The sequence below is a fragment of the Rhinopithecus bieti genome, unplaced genomic scaffold (assembly GCF_001698545.2).
Source record: "Rhinopithecus bieti isolate Rb0 unplaced genomic scaffold, ASM169854v2 scaffold_2453, whole genome shotgun sequence".
Lineage (NCBI taxonomy): Eukaryota > Metazoa > Chordata > Mammalia > Primates > Cercopithecidae > Rhinopithecus > Rhinopithecus bieti.
Genome location: NW_016804447.1, coordinates 5,708,576 through 5,731,543, shown reverse-complemented (window position 1 = coordinate 5,731,543; position 22,968 = coordinate 5,708,576). Strand labels below are relative to the sequence as shown.

Below are 22,968 nucleotides of genomic sequence, written 5' to 3'. Positions count from 1 at the left end.
TTTAACAGACCAGGGCAGATTCCATCGTTTCAGTGCACAGAGGGGTGGCTAAGAGCTCTGGGACCCTGGCACTGTGCCACAGTAGCAGTGAGATCTGGGAAGAGTCACAGCTCTTCTGTGTGTTCCAGTTCCCCCACATGCAAAATGGTCATGAAGACACTCAGCTCACAGGGCCGTTAAGGAGATGAAATGAGAAAAGGTAGATAAAACTCTTAGCATGCTGTCTGGCACATTCAATAAATGGCATTATTATTTTACCCACAGAGCCCTGGTGTCTTGGAAGGGGAAGTTACCTGGCGGTCACGGAGCTACTGTCACCCACTAAACGTCTGTGGGGTAGGAAGGAGGACTAGGGCCGTCGGTGTCCAAGACCCTCTTGAGCACCTGGTGGAGGGACATCAGACCCCTGCACCAGCTGGAATTATTCCACTGAAAGTGAAAGTATCGCCGACTGGCTGGATGCCACTTCCTCCTGGCGAGCCGAGCCGCCCCCTCACCACCCAGAGTGCTCGAGATGCTCTTGAATCAGCACTGTGAAATCTTGACCCAGAATGCTTTGCTCAAGGAGGCCGTTTGGGCTCGCAGCCCAGATTTTCTGAACATCTCACCCCTCTAATGCCCAAGAGCAGCCCTTCAAAACTCAGAGTTAAGAATCACAAGCTCCAGTAGAAAGAGCTGGAAAGGGATTTAAAGGTAACGCCCACACACGCCCATCATCTGGTGGATTGAAAACAGATGCCCAGATGGAACGAGCCACGCCTAGGGACACGCAGCTGACTGGGGCTGAGAGGATTCCAGAGCCCAGACCTATTGCTTCTAACCAAGACCCCTAGTCTGGTGCTCTCTCTGCTACCTCAGGGGCTTGCAAAAATCATGGATTGCTGGGCTCCACTTCCGGAGCTTCTGATCCAGTGAGACCGTGGTGGGGCAGGAGTTGGCCTTTGAAGACCAAGACCAGGGAACTGGGTGAGAGTCCTGGTGCCTCCATCTAGCAGCTGTTGTGGCTAAAGCAAAGACAGTGGGAAACAAAAAATATTCGTCCCAGAAATAACTGGCTCAACATCTCCCCAAAGCCTCTGATGATTTATACCAAGTAAACAGAAAAGAAGGCAGATTTCATTAATCTTAATAAATGGGTATTGCCTTAGGGAGAGGAAGGGGTTGGTGAGAAATAAAAAAAATGTTGTGCATCTACTTGTAAGATTGCATTAAACATTAAACTAAACACAGTCTATTTAAAGCACTGCTGTTGGATCTAAACTTAAGTAGCACTGTTAAAACCTGTGGCATAGCAGTGTATCTTATTCAAAGTTTAATTAGATTTCTGAACTAGCTACAAATACACAATTATGCAGTTTTGCTGGAATCTGGATGGCTGGTAAAATTAAAGGATAAGAATCTTCTGTACCAGGGGCCTCGGAGGGCTGGGTGAAGATCGAGTTCAACAGGACACCTTTATTTTCACATCAATATTTTATAATAGTAATGGCCAACATTTATGGAGGCTTCCTTAGTGCTAAGCAATTGCATGTTTTCTCATCTGCACTTCAAAACAGTCTAAAATCTTCTTCCAATTCTCTAGGTTATAAAACCAAGTAAGTGGTGAAGTCTAGATTCAGATCAAGTAGCGCAGACTCTAGGGCTGACCCTCTTCACCGCTGGAATCTATAGAAAGTTTGCATTTGAAAAGATTTTAAAGTTCAATTAGATTACAACCACATGCACACAGTCACTACAACAAAGCAAACTCCAGGGGGAGGCAGATCTTTGGAGAGCCGCTTTAATGCGGAATGACTGGTAGGAATTGACTGCAATTAGCTTACAGTGTATTGGTAGGTAATGGGTATTTCTACAATGCTTCACAGGGCCTGTAACAGTTTGTTCTCTTTGGTGTTTGAAATATTCCCTTTTCGCAGTACAATTTCTTAAATGGGCTGACTGGGCTCTGGGTGTGAATTGATGTGAGGTGAACTCACTTGAAAAGTCTCACCTGAGGAAATTCTAAATGAATTACATTTGCATAGACCAGTTGCAGCAAAAACAATGTTTACTTTTCCCCTCTCTGTTCTGGGTCAGGACCAAGACGAAACATGGTTAAATGCTGACACCATCAAGCATTCAGGATTTATCCTGGCAAAGGCATCAGAGTCTGCTAAAAATACCTGCCTATTGTCTTACCTCTGACACTGCTGAGGGATGTGACACTTACCCGGAGAAAACCAGAAAGGCAGACAGACATCCAGTTTGTGAGGAGTTTTTCGACCACGGACTCCGTGCGTCTCAGCATGAGTTTAGGCTGCATGTTACTACACTGTTCCATCAAGTCCCTGGTCAGCACCTCCAGGATGCTGGTCAGGTAGACCAGCTTGGTTTGCAGGGCAATGGTTAGGAAAGAGGCGAACAGACACCTGTTGAAAAAGAGAGCTGGGTGAACCATCAGCTGCAGGCCTAGCTGGACACTGATGGGAGTTTCCATGGAAGCTCACTGGCAGGGCAGGGAGCTGGCTTGTTGGGTTGGGAGCTTTTTTTAATGTTTAGATTCTAACCACTTCTATCTCTAGGACATTTTCTGTGTTTTCAGCATTTAAACTAGAGTGGTAACAAGAAGTGAGTCTTCCAAAGTTTCAGGATGTTTTAAAAATAAAAAATAACACTTCTGCTTTTTTGATTAAGAATTTATGGGCCGGGCATGGTGGTTCATGCCTATAATCCCAGCACTTTGGGAGTCCAAAGCAGGCAGATCACCTGAAGTCAGGAGTTCGAGACCAGCCTGGTCAATGTGGTGAAACCTTGTCTCTACTAAAAATACAAAAATTAGCCAGGCGTGGTGGCATGCTGCTGTGGTCCTAGCTACTGGGGAGGTTGAGGCAGGAGAATTGCTTGAACCCGGAAGGTGAAGGTTGTAGCGAGCCTAGATCGTGCCATTGCACTCCAGCCTGGGCAACAGACCGAGACTCCGTCTTAAGAAAAAAAAAAAAAAAGAATTTATGTGGGTTTTTTGGGGTGTTGGAATTTTCAGGGTTACTTGGGGTGGGAGGGTTGTGTGTGTGTCTTCAAAATAGACTTTGTGTTGGGAGCTGGGGGCAGGAGGCTGAAGCAGCAGGATCGCTTGAAGCCAGGGGCTGAATCCAGCCTAAGCAACATAGTGAAACCCTGTCTCAAATTTTTTTAAAAGGGGGCTAGGCACAGTGGCTTATGCTTGTAATCCTTGCAGAAGGGGGTATCATGTGAGGTCAGGAGTTTGAGACCAGCCTGGGCAATACAGCACTTTTTTTGGATCATGTAGTAGAGATGGGGTCTCTACTACTACAACAACAACATTAGTGGGGTGTGGTGGCATGCACCTGTAGTTCCAGCTACTTGGGAAGGCTGAGGCAGGAGGGTAGCTTGAGCCCAGGAGGATGAGGCTGCAGTGAACTGTGATCACACACTTCAGCCTAGGCCACAGAGTGAGATTCCAACTAAAAAAATAAAAATTGTGTTGGAGTGGTGTGATCTAAATGGAGATAAGGCTGCATAAACTTCCAATCAAACAGCCTTTGGAAAAGTGCATGTTCTCAAGAGACCACGTTCAGATAGTGGTTTGGAAATAAAATATGGGACTCAGGTTTGATTTATCTCTCTCTCTTTTTTTTTTGTAGAGACAAGGTTTTGCTGTGTTGGTCAGGCTGGTCTTGAACTCCTGGCCTCAAGTGATTGCCTGCCTTGGCCTCCCAAAATGCTGGGATTACAGCCATAAGCCACCATGCCCAGCCTGATTTTCTCTTCTTAAAGGCTTTTAAAACATCAGAGAATGGACTAATACCTGTCCTTCACAGAAAAGTTCTTCTGCTTTTCAAGGGTGTGGATGACAGTAACAAGAAAGCTTTTATTACAGATTAGGGCATCCAAAGCTGTGAGACTTTCATTCTTGTCATTGGCGTCTCTGTTCTGAAAAAAAGAAAAAAAATATATAGTATAATACAAAATCATATGTAAGTTTAAGGTTAGAAAGTAGATCCACAATGGGTTTTCCAAGACAATGAACTATTTAATATTGAATTCATGATCCAAAAAAACCACAATACAAATTCAAAGTAATAATCATGGAGATGATAATGATGATAACACTATGAACATCAGGCAGTCACTGGGCTAAAAATGAAAACGCAGAGACTTACATGCATATCTTCAGTGAAGATGTGGGTGAAGCCACCTGACTGAGAGGAAGGAGACACTTTTATTATTCATAACATCCAAAGGAAATGAAGAGTGTATTTTTGTTATAATACCCAAGTCCGTTTTAATAAAGCAGAGACACTATTTGCTAATCTGAAGCGCCCCTGGGTTTATGGTGGCTGCATATTCTCTAATACATAATAAATAATTATTCAGCTTTCAAGAAACGCCACTGAATTCCGAAAGCCTCTAAGAAGAATAATTATCATGGCATCAGTCCTAGGTTTGGTAGATGAAGGTATCATCTCACATTTTAGAAGAAGTGATTTAAGAGTTAAAGAAGAGGTCATTGATGAAGATTATGCAAATATCAGACCGCTCTTCAAGCAATTTACCTTCTAAAGATAAAGACTAAATTACGTTGCTAAGTTTTACAAGTCTTACCTAAGTAGCATCTACTGTTTCAGTACACAATGATACTGAAAACGGGGTAGTTAAAAGTCTAGAATCTGGACCAAACGACTTGGGTTCCAGTCCTGGTTTTAATCACATACTGGTCACATGACGTGGGATGTGTTACCTAACCTCTCTGTGTTTGACTTGCCTCATCTCTGAAACGGGGACAATAATGGTTCCCACCAGAGGTTTAGTGTGAAACTAAAATGTGTGCAGAGTAAGTGCCTTGTGTCAGTTATCATTACTGGTTTTATTCCTAATTTATAGCAAACTACACCACAATGCTCTTACCCCACTGCTTTCTAAATGCTAGGGAGCTCTGGAATATCAACTTCAAAATTTGAGGGTTTGTAGTGTATCATAAATCTTATTAAAAATTAAAGGTTAAACTGTAAAAGTATGTTAAGCAATACTTTGAGTCCACAGAATAAGACTCTAAACTCAAAACATTCAGGGTTTTCTTTTTTGATAATAGAAGCATTGAGCTAATTTTATATCTTGTGAAGTAGATTTCTTCTGTAGAGAATTTGGCTTCATAGTTTCAAATTTGCTAGCCCAAACAAAAGACCTAAAACTCTTTTCGCCATATCCTCCCCTAGTTAAAAGCAAAAAAGTCCCAAAAAACAAACCGAAAAAACCCCCAGACCCTAGGTTTGCATTTTCTAGTTCTTAATATTTTTCTGCTGAACCAACTTCATGTAAATGGACAGGAGAAACAGGTTGATTCTTAATCATAAATACGGAAGTGCCACCCTGGCTCTCTGTGTGTTTTTGTTTCTTTGTTTTGAGACGGAGTCTCGCTCTGTCGCCCAGGCTGGAGTGCAGTGGCGCGATCTCAGCTCACGGCAAGCTCCGTCTCCCGGGTTCACGCCATTCTCCTGCCTCAGCCTCCCGTGTAGCTGGGACTACAGGCGCCTGCCACCTTGCCCGGCTAATTTTTTGTATTTTTAGTAGAGACGGGGTTTCACCGTGTTAGCCAGGATGGTCTCCATCTCGGGTTCGAGCAATTCTCTGCCTCAGCCTCCCGAGTAGCTGGCATTACAGGTGTGCACCACCATCCCCGGCTAATTTTGTATTTTTAGTAGAGACGGGGTTTCACAATGTTGGCCAGGCTGGTCCCTAACTCCTGACCTCAAGTGATCCACCCGCCTCGGCCTCCCAAAGTGCTGGGATTACAGGCGTGAGCCACCAGGCCCGGACCCGTGGCTCTCTGTGTTTTAAGGCTGTTTCCTCCTTTCATTCAAATTTCCCTTTTCTTCAGCTTAGATCCTCTGCCTACCCTTATTTCTTCTCCTATTTTGTGCAAAGCAAAGAAGAGTCAATATAATAAAAAGCAAGGCTTTCCAGGCCAAAACCAACAGGCAGAGCGAAGAACCCTGGCCTCCTCTGAGAGCCTACAATCTCCTCTGGATTTTGTCTGTTGCTTTTTTGTAGGTGCTGAACACCCAAATCCTCCCCCCGCCCTGTCCCGGCAGCCCCCAACCTCCAGGCCTAGAGGATTTGGCTTCTGATCAATCCATAAAGAGCCTGATTAATACCAGGACTTATCTACAGCCTGGAATGCATTTCAAGTAGCATTGTCTTCTTATGATGTCTTTCCCTGTTCTATCTTTTCTTAATTATTATAAATTCAATTTTGACTTAGGTCTTCTTGAAAGGGTTCTGACAAATGTATGCATGTTTTTCCCTGGGTTCTCTCCTTTAAACAACTTCTGACTTCAATTTTTATGGCTTTCCCAGTTGTTTTTCAAGATTATACGTAACACTGAGTTAAATCAGTTTGGCTCCTTTGCAACTATCTCTCTTCTCCTAAAATAAGGTAGCATTGTTCCTGGGATCTTTTTTTTTTTTTTGGAAACATTCAACTTGCAACAGTGTTCCTTTACATTCATTACTCTATCTTGTTCTTGATTACCAAATTTAGAAGATAAGAACATTTCTTTTTTCAGGCCACAGATTACTCTATTCAGCACTCAAGGGCAATCATTAACTGTAAAAGCCCACACAGCATTCATGTCGATAGTCAAAAATCGCCGTTATTTTATTGCTTTTAAATTCTTAATGGGGATCTCAGATAGCTCAGAAATGGGACTCGTGATGCAACCTTTGCAGAGGCCCCACACAGTCATCCTGATTCGGGGAATCGAATTCCCCTCCCCAGGCGGTGTTCTGCCATAGAAATGGATGAGGTGGCAAATGGCAGATCTCAGTGCCTCGTTACTCTTGGAGGATAAGTTAAGGGAAACAAACTTCACCAGCACAAAAAGCTGAAGTCTTATTTACAGCCTTCTTGATTTATAACACTAAGGCTGGGACCAAAAAATATGGCAGGTGTTTTATGGAGGCATTCCAACCTCCAGACCCCGCATTACATATCATGGTGTCCTCTTCTAGAATTATAGAGAAACTGGAAATTGCTTACTGCATGTCTCTGAGTTTCTGAACTCTAGGCTTCTGGCCAATTGTTTTGGAGAAGCTTCTGGTAAGGTGATACAAACTCTCCTTTGGCCTGGAGAGGTATCAGCCGTTGCTTAGAAGTCTAGATTGAAATGTGATCGTTGGTATTGATGTGTTTAAGAGGTTGGGCCTCTATGTGGCCATCGGACCGCAAAAAAGAAGGGCAAGATGGCGGAGCTGGGTGGTATCAGGACGTGGCGGTGATGATACGCAGGATGAGTGTACCTCGCCAAAGACTTGGGAGGGTAAATGGAGAAGGCTGAGTGAGTGGGTGAGAAAATGGAGGCGTGAGAACATAGGTAAGACCAGCAACCCAAAGGGTTAAGTAGACAACTCCTCAGAGCCCTAGAACAAATGAATTAATCAGTTCGTGCATCTATGTCTACTAAATGATGATACAAACTGATCAGCTAAAGAAAAACTACTGAAGAAAACCATAAGAACTCTACATGGCTAAAAATGCCTGTTTTCAACTCCAATTCCACCCATGTCTACTTTCCTCCCTTTTGACCGGTAGTATTTTTCCTTTCCAATTGAGAAGTAATAGTGAATAATCTAGTCGCTGCAATGTAAGTCATGCAGATAAACACAACAAATTGGCTAGCTCACAATTTATTGATTTTTAAATAAACTAGCTCACTTCCCAGCTACACGTTCAGTTCTACATTGGGAGTAAAAGAAAGCAAAAATCATCACTCTGAGCTTCTGTCCCTCCTAGCTTTTTGTTACTGGGCAAAGAATAATCACCAGTGACCCATCACTGTTTTATACCCTAATCAATGCAATTAATAATTACCCTCCTCCCTGCTCTGCTCAAACTTAAGCCATTATTTTGTACCAAGCACATTATCTATAGCTGCCTTGGAAGCAAACACTTGTTTTGACAACAGCAACAAGCACCTTCATTATTATTCAAGACTCAACCTTCGGAATATGATCAATGCTCTTTTACCTCAGGGAAGAAAGTTCTCAGAGCAAAATGTTTGTAGTCAAGGAAGGGAACAGTTCCAAAACTATCAACCACATCCAATTTATCCATCTGCAGCTCAGCAAAGCCTGCAAAACAGAATCCCAAGAGCAATATTTTAATTCAACAAACAATGGATAAGATCTTCTGCTGTTTTGTCTAACACAGGGTATGACCTTGGTTTTCATTAAAGAAGAAACAATAGATAATGACTTGGTTGGCTGCAGAGAAGAGCTGAAAAAAAACACAAAGCCAGGTCCAGGCCCTGCTGTTCCGTTGTCTTCTATTATACAAACAGTTCTCATTACTGTGGCCATCTCCATGTAAAGGTAAAAAAATAAAAATATAAATATAAAAGGCTGGTTTTTCTACAAATACAATTTTGGAGCCTACCGTCACGTATCTCTTTCCGGAGCTCGCTTTCCAGCAACTCTAGCTGTTGACTCTGTTTGCGACTCAGCTCCTTCGATTTGTGCCTGGTCACCCCCACGGCCGCTAAGAGACAGAGATGCTACATCAGAGGGACATGTTCACTCAAAAACCAAAAATGAAAACAAATAGCAACCTTTACAGTTCTTAAAAACAAATGACAAAAAAACCAGATAGGGACAGAGAGCAAGAGCTAGAATGAAACTAGAAAATAGCATTAAAGAGCTGGATCTTATAAAAAAGAAAATTTCCCAGTGAGGGGTCACTCTGAAGAGGAAGATGCTGAAATACAACAGAAAAAACCCAAAACCTTACTCATTTTATAAGTGAAAGCTAAATCAAATAACCTTCACTTGTAACCAGAGATCCCAGTTGGCTGAAATGTAATGGAACAAGCCAAGTTTCCCCACAGCTGCAGCCACTTGCATTGTTCCATTCTTTTTGAATGTTTGTAAGCATCCCTGGAGAAATAAAGTTGTGCTGCAAATGCAGAAAGGAACCGCAGATCCACAGTTGGCTACAGGGGCCAAACCTGCATAGAGTTAATGGGGTGACATGATGAGCGAACCACAAGGAACTCCCATACCTCCTTATTGCTTCTAACTGTGCTGCAGAGGCCATAAACCAACCCAGTTCGGTTCTTGGGTTCCTGTCCTTGCTCTGTCATTTACTAGCTGTGTGACCTGGGTTAAGTTCCTCAGCATCTCTGTGCCTGGCTGCCTTCTCTGTAAGAGTGCCTATCTCACTGTGATGCTGGGAGGATTATAAGAAGTAACTCACAAAAAGCATTAAGAATGTATTATTTTAAAAGTATAGGTATTCAACAATCAACCGTCATTATTCTAGGAAGCTTCCCCTCACTAATACAAATTATAGCCAGGTGCGGTGGCTCACGTCTGTAATTCCAGCACTTTGAGAGGCTGAGGTGGGAGCATGGCTTGAGGCCAGGGGTTTGAGATCAGCCTGGGCAACAGAGAAAGATATTTTTCTGTCTCTACAAAAAAAAAAAAAAAAAAAAAATAGAACATTAGATGGGTGTGATGGTGCATGCCTGGAGTCCCAGCTACTTGGGAGGCTGAGGTGGGAGGATCGCTTGAGCCCAGGAGGTCAAGGCTGCAGTGAGCCGTGATCGTGTCACTGAACTCAGCCTGGGCAAAAAAGAGAGACCCTTTCTCCAAAAAAAAAAAAAAAAAAAAAAAAAAAAAAATTAAAAAAAAAAGGGGCTCTCCTCCAAAAAATGTGGGGGAAAAAAAAAAGAAATTACATAATAGATGGGCTCTGCTACCAATAATGCTGGAGGAAACAAATACGGCTCTTCACTGGACTACTTCATAAAGTCAACAGTCTTAAAAACATGCGTTGTGCATGTCTAAGAAAGGGTGGAGTATGTAGTGATTCCCAAACTTACTTGACCATGGAACCTCCTTTTCCAGGACAGTCACTTGGGACCATTGTTCCTCAGACCTCAGTTTGAGCAACACTGACTCATGCACACAAAGGCTCATGTTTTCTAGCTCCAGAGACTTGCACAGGTATCAGCAACATAACAGGTGCTCGATGAACATCAGGTGAATGAATGCAGGGATGAATGAGTGAATATATGAGTGTATGGAAGGAGACACTGGCCACTGCCTGGACTAGCCATCAGATTTCAGAAAGGCAATATCTATGTTCAATCAAGAAATACAAAGTGTTTTTTTGTTTTTTTTTGAGATGGAGTCTCACTCTGTGGCCAGGCTAGAGTGCAGTGGCGCGATCTCGGCTCACTGCAACCTCCAGCTCCCAGGTTCAAACAATTTTCCTGCCTCAGCCTCCTGAGTAGCTGGGATTACAGGCAGGTGCCACCACACCCGGCTAATTTTTGTAGTTTTAGTAGAGATGGGGTTTCACCATGTTGGTCAGGATGGTCTTGATCTCCTGACCTCGTGATCTGCCTGCCTCGGCCTCCCAAAATGCTGGGATTACAGGCGTGAGCCACCAGCCAAAGTGCTATTTATTGGTGGATAAGAGTTCCTTTTTCAAAGAAGGATGAGAGAAAATAGACTTCAAATGACAAGCAGCTCAGAACCAGAGTCACAAACGAAATGGCTGCAGATATCAGCTACATAGATGTGTTAAATGGCCTAGGTGGAGACAATATGGAGTGGTGGCGACTGTGGTCAAAACCTAGGGAGCACGTTCCCTCTCTCAAGGGCATAGCTGCTACTCAGCTCTAATAAACGGATGCTATGGAAATTTGGGATCCAATGATCCAAATCTTTCACATTTTCAAGAGATGTTTCCAAATGTGAATCACTAATTTTTAAATGTTATAAGCTACTTAATAGTTTTAGAAAATGCTACATGGGCGAAACAAAATATATTGGTGGGCCAGATGTAGCCAATGAGCAACCACCATGGGCTCACGGTGTGTGGATGAGCCTGGGACCACTTTAAAAGATGACATAGATCCTTTAAAAAAAAAAAAAAAATGTGGGCCGGGCGCGGTGGCTCAAGCCTTTAATCCAGGACTTTGGGAGGCCAAGACGGGCGGATCACTATGTCAGGAGATCGAGACCATCCTGACTAACACGGTGAAACCCCGTCTCTACTAAAAAAATACAAAAAATTAGCCGGGCGAGGTGGCGGGCGCCTGTAGTCCCAGCTGCTTGGGAAGCTGAGGCAGGAGAATGGCGTAAACCCGGGAGGCGGAGCTTGTAGTGAGCTGAGATCGTGCCACTGCACTCCAGCCCGGGTGACAGAGCGAGACTCCGTCTCAAAAAAAAAAAAAAAATGTGTTTACTTTTTAGACACAGGGCCTCATTCTGTTGTCCAGGCTGGCATGCAGTGGCATGATCATAGCTCACTGTAACCTCAAACTCCTGGGTTTATGCAGTCCTCCCTCCTCGGCCTCCCAAAGTGTTGGAACTACAGGCGTGTGCCACTGTGCCCAGGCATGACCACACTTCTAAAGTGTGGTTCTGCCCAGAAAATCAAGACTGGGATGAGACTGGGGTGGTAGGTGGTGGGGGGTGGTCAGGATGAAATAACCAAGTCCTGGGAGCCCAAAATCCCAAAGAAGTTCTTAGAGAATTACATAAATGAACAATTTGTCATCCCAATTCGAAGGAATGGAGAAGCAAAGTAGATTATATCCCTCAAATCCCAAGATACCATCTATGTAATCCAGCCTTCTATTAATGAAGCAACCTTAAAAAAAAATTTGTTTTTTGTTTGTTCGTTTGTTTTTGAGATGGAATCTTGCTCTGTCCCCCAGGCTGGAGTGCAGTGGTGCAATCTCGGCTCACTGCAACCTCTGCCTCCAGTGTTCAAGCAATTCTGCAGCCTCCGTCTCCCAAGTAGCTGGGATTACAGGCTCCCGCCATCACACTGGCTAATTTTTGTATTTTTAGTAGAGATGGGGTTTCACCATGTTGGCCAAGCTGGTCTTGAACTCCTGACCTCAAGGCAATTCATCTGCCTCAGCCTCCCAAAGTGCTGGGATTATAGGCATCAGCCACCACGCCTGGCCAAAAGAAAAGTTTAGAAAGCCCTCAGCATGTACCTATTATTCGTTTCTCAAAGTTTTGATTTGGGCTTTCACCCATTTATACTTAATTGAAGCAAACAGCCCCTGAAAGCTGAAAGTCTGCCTGCCTGGCGAGAGGCCCCAAGGAATAATTTCGCTGACAAAATTAAACAGGGCACTTACCAAAAATGACAATCACTAGCAAGACAGGGAGCACAATCAGAAAATACCACGTGGAAGGAACTGACTCCTGCTCCACGTAGAGCTCCAGGTTTCCCAGCTTGACCTGATGGGACAAAGAATGTCATTAGACCCAACTGAATTGGGGACTGTATTTATTGACATAATTTTCCCCCTAAAATGGCTTCACAATACAAAAAGAAGCAGTGAGCTGGGTAGGATATCTGAGTTCAATTCTCATTTCTGTGGCAGATTGGCTATGTGTCCTTGGGCAAATCCAGAATATTCCCTGTGCCTCAGTTTCCTGAAATGTCAGTTGACGTACGCTGGACTATACCCTCAGAGTCTTAATTTTGGCCCTCTTTGCTCTGGGGTTTTTAAGTTGCGGGAGTGGGGGCAATAAAGAGGCAGTAACCTGTAGGCAAGAAGCCCCTGCCCCTTATTCTAAGGGAGAAACTCAATTTTTATCTTTTTCACAGGCAGGCTTATTTTGTTTTTGTTTTAGAACAGGGTCTTGCTCTGTTGCCCAGCCTGGAGTGCAGTGCTGTGATCATAGCCCACTGTAGCCTCGAACTCACCACGGGCTCAAGTGATCCTCCCACCTCAGCTTCCCAAGTAGCTGGGGCTACGGTGCACACCACCACACCTGGCTAATTGTTAAATTTTTTGTAGAGACAGGGTCTCACTATATTGCCCAGTCTGGTCTCGAACTCCCAAACTCAAGCGATCCTCCACCTCAGCTTCTCAAAGTGCTGGAATTACAGGTGTGAGCCACTGTACCTGGCATCCTATTTTGAATAAAACGTTCTGTGGCAAAAACCAGATGGTCAGTGCTGATCAGATCATCCCTGAGGGATTTTTCCAGTTTTAGCATTTTTTTTTTTTTTTGGTTATATTTTGTGAAACTTGTCAAGGGAAAAACTCTACATGAAGCTTAATTATTTCATTGATGTACATACAAGTATTAAGGCGTGTTTCCATCTTTGGACCCATGCTGCCCCCCGTGGAGGCATTTGAGCACAGTAGCTGGAGGATGGATTTGGACCCAGATAGCTGAAGCTCTCCATCCCAGCTCTGCCACCTGTATTCTCAGCCACAGAACCGTGAGTTAGGTACGCACATCCAGTCTCCTTTTTCCTCATCTCTGAAATGGGATGTTGGGAGTGCCTCTTGGTAGGCTGTCATAACTAAATGCATGACGTCATCTGCTCATGGCGCCCTCCTCAAAACTCTCCCATGCCTTCCCCAGCCCACAAGCCAAGCCCTCGCCATGGTCCACAAGGTCCTAATCATCTCCTATTCTCTCCATGAACTCTCTAACCTCGGAAGCCTCTGCTCTGCTCCCTCTACTCCAGTCACACTGGCCTCCTTGCTGCTCTTCAAACACACCAGGCAGCCTCCTGCCTCAGGACCTCTGCAACCTCTGCTCCCTCTGCCTAGAATGTTCTACCCCAGATAGCCCATGGCTTGTTCCCACTCCTCCTTATACAGATACCACCTTCACAAGCAGGCCTTTTCTACCCACCATTGCAAAACCTGCAGCATGGCCCCCCAACCCCCCACACTGGTGCTTTTTTCTCCATAGCAACTGCCACCAAGTAACACAATTTTTATTTATATTCTTCATGCTGTGTCTCTTTAGGGAACCTCCACAAAGGCAGATGTTTTTGTCTGTTTTATTCTCTGTCTGTCCCCATCATAGCATAGGCTCTCAGGAGCTATGTCATGAATGATGAAGAATGCTCACACTTGCTCTTCTCAACTAACAGGAAAGGTGGAAACACTGGTGAGTTGAGTTGTTGTTCCTTATTTTTTTCTTGAAACAGGGTCTTACTATGTTGCCCAGATTTCTAGGGGCTCAAGTGATCCTCCTGCTTTGGCTTTTCAAAGTGCTGGCATTATAGGCATGAGTTATCTCTCCCAGCCCAGTTGTTATTCCTGATTTAAAACTTACTATTGGCTGGGTGTGGTGGCTCACACCTGTAATGTCAGCACTTTGGGAGGCCGAGGCAAGCAGATCACTTGAGGCCAGGAGTTTGAGACCAGCCTGCCCAACACAGTGAAACCCGGTCTCTACTAAAAATAGAAAAAATTAACCAGGCGTGGTGGCACGCACCTGTAATCCCAGTCACTTGGGTGACTGAGACATGAGAATCCCTTAAAACTGGGAAGCGGAGGTTGCCGTAAGCCAAGATCATGTCACTGCACTCCCGCCTGGGTGACAGAGTGAGACTCTGTCTAAAAAATAAATAAAACTTATTATTACCCCCATTTACCATACAGATGGACAAAGAGAGCCTCAGGAAACTCAAGTGATTTACCTAAGGCCACAGAGCTATTAACTGGAGCCACTGGGACATGAACACATTTTTGTTGTTGCCTTCCAGTCTGAAGTTCTTTTTCATTGTCTTTTGTCCAATTATTTATGACAATAGATCAAAAAGAATTTATATAGGCTGTACAGAGCCTCATATGGCATGAACACTCTAAAGGGTGACTTCTGTTTCCCTTCTCAGTGGTCTCACATCTTTATTATGGGACATAAATATAGCAGTGACAGGTCCCCCAAACATATCTGGGAAAAGATTAATCGCAGAAAGTATGACTTCATGGTGAAGGAAGCAGGCCGTGACCCAGAGATTATCTGGTCTCCATCTGATTCTAATGCTACCCAGAGTGTGCTGAAGAGGCCCTTGTTTGTTTTGGGTTTCTGCTAAGACATGTCACCTCCGCATTTGAGAAAGGAGTGACAGCTCATTTGTCAATGGGTCTAGAGATTTTGCTTGCAGATGCTACTGTATAAATGTATGGCTAGAACAAAAGCTTTCAACACTCATTAGGATTATAGACAATGGTGTGTCCAACGCTTTGACATTCAAACAAGCACAGGGATGGATTCAGCCAGCTATTTTGGAGCTATTTTGCTGGGGCTAGCAGTACCAGCTTTGTTTATCTTCTATCTAAGGTGAGGATCTGAAGATCCATGAAAGATTCCATTCCGGCCTCTGGTTTAGCCAAGGAATTATCACAAAAATCAGGTAAAGACAGCAGGTGGGACTGCCAGGTCACTTACACGAACTTTCTTAGAAGAGTTGGCAATGGTGCTTGCAGTCTTGATGCCTTTAATTTTGCAGAGGATGGTGGTGAGATCTTGATTTCTAGTAATATTTTCAAAACTGCAATTTAATTGCCCATTTTCCCCATGGAAGAGAGTAATTTCAATGTCTTTTTTGGAAATGTTGAAGTTGTCGTTTTCTTTCTGTGAAGAACCAAATGAAGATGGAGAAGTCAGAGCACATGTAGAAACTCACAAGCATAAACACACCTTTCCAGTTAAGGGGGCGGGGCGACATCCCACTCAGAAAAAAAAGAAACATACTTGAATTTTCACTTCCAGTTCTGTGTCCACCTCGGATTCTACCCGATACCCTGTGAATCTGGGGTCCTCCCGATACTGCAGGGTTCCACAGTCCAAGTAGGTGTCTTGTACTCTCAGCTTCACAGTGACATTCGTGCGCACTTTTGAACTCTTTAAACTGGGGGCTAAAAACCCGCAGTAAGTCGCCACACAATATTCAGAGACCTGGAGAAAAGAAAGGAACGTTTTAGTCACTTTGTTAATGAATGCCAGCTCTGATCTCTAAGAACTAAGTGACCTGAGCAACTTAACTTCTTGGTGCTTCTGTTTTCTCATGTGTAATATGGGGCCAGCAATACTACCTCCCTCACAGGATTGACTTAACCCTACATTACATTAAATGAGGGCTACGTTAAATAAGATTATGCATGCTTAGAACAGGGCCTGGCACACAGTAAGCACTCAAAACATGCTAGTTAATATTATGATATCATAAGTGACAATGAAAGCAGCTGGAAGGTTATGCCATGGGAAAAGAAACTAGGCTGAAAGCAGTAGGCTACGGAAAGGGGAAGATTCTGACCAAGGGGCTTAGGTGTCCTTGGGGTCAGCCTGTCTGAGCCCTGGGGAACCACGAGAAAAGAAAAGTGTCCAACCCCCAGCAAGGGCCAGATCCTGAAGCGCTTGTTGCCGCTGAATCACTCTTTGTTGGGGGAACCTCCTGCAGGGACTCTTAGCAGAAGTCACTAGCCACAAGAAGGAAAAGCCTTTTCAGGCGTAACAGAAAACAGGAGAAAACAAAAGTAAAAGGAACAATGCGACCCCCATGAAATGAAGAGCATGAAAACTGAAAACAAAGCAGAAAAGGTGGCCTGATTTATAGGATTTAAAAAAAAAAAAACAAAAACATAAATAGGCTGGGCATGGTGGCTCATGCCTGTAATCCCAGCACTTTGGCAAACTGAGGGAGGAGGGTTACTTGAGTACAGGAGTTGGAGATCAGCCTGGGTAACATAGTGAGACCCTGTCTCTCTATATATAAAAAAATAAAATTTAAAAAGTTAGTAAATACATAACATAAATATATCGTCCTGTTTAGGTGTACAGGACAGGCAGAGGAGGCTGGTGGGTTAAGGGAGGATGGCAAACGTTCTACAGAAAAGCAATGATAACCCATAAAAAGAAATTTGTCAGGTGGTGAAAAGTATCTTCCCCCACCCCACCACCCCCTGATACTAGAGCATAAAAAAGACAATAGGGCCGGGCGCGGTGGCTCCAAGCCTGTAATCCCAGCACTTTGGAGAGGCCGAACGGGGCGGATCACGAGGGTCAGGGAAGATCGAGAACCATCCTGGATAACACGGTGAAACCCGTCTCTACTAAAAAAATACAAAAAACTAGCCGGGCAAGTGGCGGGCCGCCTGTAGTCCCAGCTACTTGGAGAGGGCTGAGGCAGAGAGAATGGCGTGCAACCTGGGAGGCGGAGCTTGGCAGTGAGCTGAGATCCGGCCACTGTACTCCAGCCTGGGCGACAGAGCAAGACTCTGTTCAAAAAAAAAAAAAAAAAAAAAAAAAAAAAAAAAAAAAAAAACAAAAAAAAAAAAAGACAATAGGAAAGGCCATTGGTGGGAAAATAGGATGTGAAGAGCTGAGATCTGGACAAGCACGACCTTCCTTTCCCTTCACATCTTTCCAAACTCTACAGCCCGGAATCTCCTGCTCACATTTCTGTTCACAGGATGAAAACCACTGTCTCCACTGCCTCAGCAACCTTAACTCCTAGCAGGCTGGCTTTTTACTGAAGATGCCTTCTAGAAGGATTGCCGGCGAGAGGATCACCCAACCTCATTATCCTCAAGACTCTACAGTTCTGTACTCATGACCAACTCGCACCATGCAATGTGCTCTTTTTCACTGGTTTCCGAGCACCTTCTCGGCCACCTTCACGGCCCATCCTATTGTCTTTCATTCCTTAAAATGAAGCTTTGCCACCAGTCCTAGGTGCTCTTTTCTTCCTCCTCTGTGCTCTCACTCCCATGATGTCACCCCCACTCTCCCTTTAATGATACTGCTATAAAGACAAGCTGGTCATCTCTGGCTTCACCATGCCCCAGCACTTGAGACCTGCTGTGCTAACCACAGCCCAAAGGGACCTGCTGTCAGCCCAGAGAGACTGCAGACATCTCCGACACACCTGCACTGGCATGAGCATCCTCACTGGGCTCCCAGCCCTTCTTCAGTTCCTGCCTCTCCAAACTCAGCTGTGCACCATTGCCAAAATAATAACTGCCCTGCAGGAGGTTCCCCAACAAAGAGCGATTCAGCAGCAACAAGCGCTTCAGGAGCTGGCCCCTGCTGGGGGTTGGACACTCTCTTCTTTTCTCGTGGTTTCCCAGGACTCAAGACAGGACACCGAAGCCTTTTAGGTCAGAATTCTCCCCTTTCCCTAGTCTACTGCTTTCTGCATAGTCTCTTTTCCCATTGGTAACCTTCTGACTGCTTTCATCATCACTAATTGTCTCGGTCCAGTGTGAGTCCAGTGCACCTAGACCTGTGTCACTTCCTGCTCAGAGATCTTCAGTGGCTCCCTGCTGCCTACAGAATTAAGGGCAAGTTTTCAGTCTGATGCTGCTTTTTGTGGCCCCAACTCAGCTTTACAGCTATCCTTCTTGCTCATTTCCGACCCACCCTCTAGGTTTCCACTAAGCAGGATTGAGTGACGTTCCCAGCAGGGGCCTGCGAGGACTCTGTCCTCTGTACCTGAACTCACCTCCCTGCTCTACCCACCCCACTCCATACTGCAGGCATACTTCATCCCATCCATGTTTAATCTCTCTTTCATGTGAAAATACCTGGTGTCTTCTTGGACTCACAGGATTTCTGAACAGTTAGGGAACCAGAGGACCTAGAACCTGATGATACTCTGTGCTGTCAACTTTTTAAATTTTTATTTTATAGAGATGGGGTCTCACTATGTTATCTAGGCTGGTCTCAAACTCCTGGCCTCAAGCAGTCTTCCTGCTTTGGCCTCCCAAAGCGCTGGGATTATAATCGTGAGCCACCACACAGCCTCAACTTTCAATCCCAGTGTAGATTTGCTGCCTGCCTCCATGAAGGCAATATGACTATCTCACTTATCTTTTGTCCCTGCACCCAGCAAAATGTTTTGCCTGCAGTAGGTGCTCAAAAAATTCAGCTTGATTTGGGAACAGCAAGTGGGAGGGAGAGCAAGTCCATGAAAAACTCAGGCAATGCCTCTGGTCGGAGGGTCAAACTCTATGAGTCATTCAACTGGAGGTGTTCACACCATGGAGATGTGGCCTGGAGTCAGATACAGTGTGAGGCTTGGAAATGGCTCTGAACCGTGTCAGCAGGCGAATGTGTGCACGACAAGGCTGTGAGAACGGCCTATCAGGAGGCCCCCGGAATTTGGGTCAGAACCCACACTGTCCCAAGTAGGGAGCACGTCAGCCTTGGCAGGAAGTGGTCAGGCAGGGCCCCAGAGAGGCAGCCACCTCACATATCTCATCAAGGAGAGGCAAAAAGGGGAAGAAAGAATGGGGAAGGACATTTAGAAGTGTGTGCGAGTACACTTGGAGGCCTGACTTGTATGTGAAATCCCTCATCTCCCCTCTTGGCATCAGAAGCTTCCATCTAGAGCAGCCGTGTCCAGCCTTTTGAATGTGAGGACTTTTTTGCTTATCTGTGGTAGTGGGTATCACGGAAATGATGCACAAACCATTTTTTAGCTCATCAGCTATCGTTAGTGTTGGTGAGGCCCAAGACAATTCTTCCAATGTGGCCAAAGGAAGCCAAAAGGTTGGACACCCCTGCTCTAGAAGATCTCCATCCAGAGGCACTGGTGGGAGAACTGGGCAAGGGTGGAAGCCAGACCCCTCCTACCATTTCTGCTGTGGGGAGATGAAAGGTAAGAGAAGGTGACATCAGATGGTAGGGAACAAGTTGGGTCGAGGAGAAGGAGAAGCACATGACAAGATTTCTGGGACCTCTGCAAGTCATCTAATCTCTGTGAACCCCAACTCTCTCTGTGCAATGGGAACAACACCACTTATTCTTCACAGAAATGCAATTTTTTATATCACACCTTAACCTATCACGAAGAATTTTCACACATATTCATAAGCATTTCCTCATTAAGGTGACTTGCCACAAAACACATAAATAGAAAATGTCAGGTCTTATTGTACCAAGTTCATTTCTCTTTCCTCATTGCTGCAACTAGAAATACTCAGCTACAAGGATAAGGTCTCATTATTTCCACTCTAGCACAGATAGTATATATGATAGCGTAGGTAAAAGTTTATAACACTAAAGTCACAGAAATAAAAAATACCCCCCCAACAAAGCATAGTGTGATGAAAATAGAACCATCCTTGAAAACAACTATTGTTACAAAGCAGCTGGAGACTTACATTTATGTTTCCTTTTAATTCATGTGAAATGATTAAGTTGTCAATTACATCAAAATTTCTGCCCATCATGGTTATATTTTGACCACCACTGCAAGGAATAAAAGCAACAATAAGGGTTTCATAGCTAAAACACAGGCGTTTTGCGTTTATGAACAAAGCTATCAATTTATTCATGTTTAATATTAAACCCAATTATGTTTGAGAGCAAATTAATGAATTTTAATTTCAAATACAGGACAATTTTAGAAATCTTTTCAAGATACCAGTCACAAATTCAGGGGTTTCAAGATGTATAAATATAAAAATTCAGGTCAGATCCTATTTTAATTCTAGGAAAATGCCCAGATTCTTTGATGGAATTTGAATTTTGTTGTATGTCATATCGCCACATATAATCAGATCAGGAGCTGTACCTTGAAAAGGTTTCACTAAACAGAATTGTGTTTGATTACTGTTTAATCTATATAAAGATGCTTCAATCTAACAATTTTCAAAATCAAACTCCTAACCTCCCAATGATACGCTATTTAGAGAGACAGGAAACACTTCGGGCAAGGTAAAATTACAGATGACATTAAAGTGTAAATTCCTATTTGGTACACCATATAAATAACAGCTGTATTCTCTCTCTCTAAAACCAAGTCAGAAAACTTCACGTTTCTCAGTGCATATAAGCGAAGCGGTCACTGGGTGTGAAATAAACAGCTGTCCACAGCTCTGGCTGCCCTTGTACCCCTGTTCACGTAGGTCACCAGACACTCATTCTAGGGGACAAGAGCCTGGGTATGTCAGGTCCAACAGCCAGCTGAGCCCCTGATGACAAGACCAGGAGGCGGGCCTGAGCAACCCAATTTGTGTAGGGCAGAGAGAAGACACTGATCTCCGAATCCTCCAGCCACAACGGGGAAGGGCTGAGTTGGCCTCATGCCGGTCTGTAGCCATTACTAGAAAACCAAGCCAAGCGTGCTGTCCCGATGGCCAGCATTTAGGGCCACATTCTTGCTTAAGGCACAGTGATCCAGGAGCAGCCAAGACATACAGGCTCAGAATGTCACAGGTGACAGGACAGTAAGGAGCCTCTTACTTTATAGCAAAGCAGGATACTGCAGTGGCTCCTGGCTGTCTCCTAGTCCTGGCTGTCTGGGGGGCTGGAGTGAGTTGTTTGAACCCTTTTCCTCCCCTAGTTCCCTCATTTGCAAAAGGGACAAGCCATAGCAGATCTCACAGATTTGTTGTGAGTATGAACCTAGTCAATAGATGAGCACACCAGGCACGTGGGGCATGCCACATCAATGTCTCCTTTTATATGGAGAATGGAATTGGTCCTAGAGTGGGGGATGTCATGCTAGAGCCTTGGTTTTGAAATTTCAGTTCCTCTTATCTTACTGTTATGGACTGAACTGTGACCCCATAAAATGGGTATGTTGAAGCCCTAACTCCCAGTCCCTGGGAATGGGACTGTATTTGGAGATGTGGGTGGTTAAACAGGTAATGAAGGTTAAACGAGGTCACTAGGGTGAACCCTAATCCAACATGACTGATGTCCTTATAAAAAGAGATTATCCCAGCTACTCGAGAGGCTAAGGGTGGAGAATCGCTTGAACCCGGGAGACAGAGGTTACAGTGAGTCAAGATCCTGCCACTGCACTCCAGCCTGGGTGACAGAGTGAAACTCTGTCTCAAAAAAAAAAAAAAAGAAAAGAAAAAAATGCAGGGAGATCAGTACAGAGATACAGAGGGAAGACCACGTGAAGACATAGGGAGAAGATGACCATCTACAAGCCAAGGTGTAAAGCCTCAGGAGAAACTAAGCTTACCAACACCATGATTTCAGCCTCCAGAACTGGGGAGAAGAAATTTCTGTTGTTTAAGCCACAAAGGCTGTGGCACTCTATGTCCACCCAGCAAACTAATATAGCCACCTCTCTCTTGATCTTAAATAAGAACATTAAAAGTGATTCTTCCCGGTCCTTTTTTCTTCTTCTTTCTTTCTTCTTTTTTTTTTTTTTTTTTTTAACAAAAGCTTTGTCTGTTGGTTTATCTAGAGAGTACTTTGAAAACTAGCTTCGTACTGTGTCAGGCAAAGAAAATATCGTTAGGATTTTAGTCCTAAAGAGATTTAGGAATAAAAATATTATGAAAGTGAATTCAAATTCAACTAGGGGTAATCTTTATTGTAGAACTCTTCACAATAACCAAGATAGGTATTCAACCTAAGTGTCCGTCAACAGATTAGAGGATACAGGAAATGTGGTACCTAAACACAACGGAGTATTATTCAGCCTACAAAAAAGAATGAGACCCTGTCATTTGCAACAACACAGATGGAACTGCAGGACATTATGTTAAGTGAAATAAGCCAGGCACAGACAGACAAATGTTGCAGGTTCTCACCCACATGTGGGAGCTGAGAAAGTTGGTCTGACGGAGATAGAGAGTAGAATTATGGGTATCAGAGGCTGGGAAGGGTGGTGTGGCAGGGTCAGAGAGGGATAAAGAGGGGTTGGTTAATGGCTACAAAAATACAATGAGATAGAATAAGATCTAGTGTTCAATAGCATCGTAGGGTGTCTATAACTCACAATAATTTATTGCATATTTAAAAATAGCTAGAAGAGTGGAATTGGAATGTTCCTAACAGAAATAAATGATAAATGCTTGAGACAATGGATACTCCAATTACCCTGATTTGATGATGACATATTCACTGTATGATTGTAGAAAAAATATCATATGTGCCCCATAAACATGTCCAAGTATTATGCACCCATGAAAATGTAAAAAATACATAATAGTAATAAATAAAAACATTCAACTAGAGAGAGAAGTGTTTTTCTTAACATATTGGATTTATCTGGGCGAGTTTATTTTGGGGTTTCCATCTCCCCCTTAGGGAACATCTTGAAAATGTTGATTCTGCTTTTCATTTTGATAGCTCCCAATATTTCCCCCAAAGAATTCAAAACAGCTTACTCTAAAGACTGTAAAATGAAAGAGGCAAGAAAGAAGCATTTTATCATGA

At 44.0% G+C, this 22,968-nt stretch overlaps 1 protein-coding gene across 1 annotated transcript in view; it reads right to left on the bottom strand.

Moving 5' to 3' along the window:
* The window catches only part of PLXNC1 (plexin C1), a 161,606-nt gene that overhangs the window by 45,339 nt on the left and 93,299 nt on the right, over positions 1 to 22,968 (bottom strand). The window contains exons 12-20 of the mRNA XM_017868395.1: positions 19,947 to 20,034; positions 15,535 to 15,738; positions 15,229 to 15,414; positions 12,159 to 12,261; positions 8,432 to 8,533; positions 8,024 to 8,127; positions 4,161 to 4,199; positions 3,806 to 3,930; positions 2,210 to 2,408 (exon numbers count right to left, since the gene is read on the bottom strand). Of these exons, the coding sequence (XP_017723884.1) occupies positions 2,210 to 2,408; positions 3,806 to 3,930; positions 4,161 to 4,199; positions 8,024 to 8,127; positions 8,432 to 8,533; positions 12,159 to 12,261; positions 15,229 to 15,414; positions 15,535 to 15,738; positions 19,947 to 20,034 (1,150 nt within the window). The remainder of the gene's footprint in view (positions 1 to 2,209; positions 2,409 to 3,805; positions 3,931 to 4,160; positions 4,200 to 8,023; positions 8,128 to 8,431; positions 8,534 to 12,158; positions 12,262 to 15,228; positions 15,415 to 15,534; positions 15,739 to 19,946; positions 20,035 to 22,968) is intronic.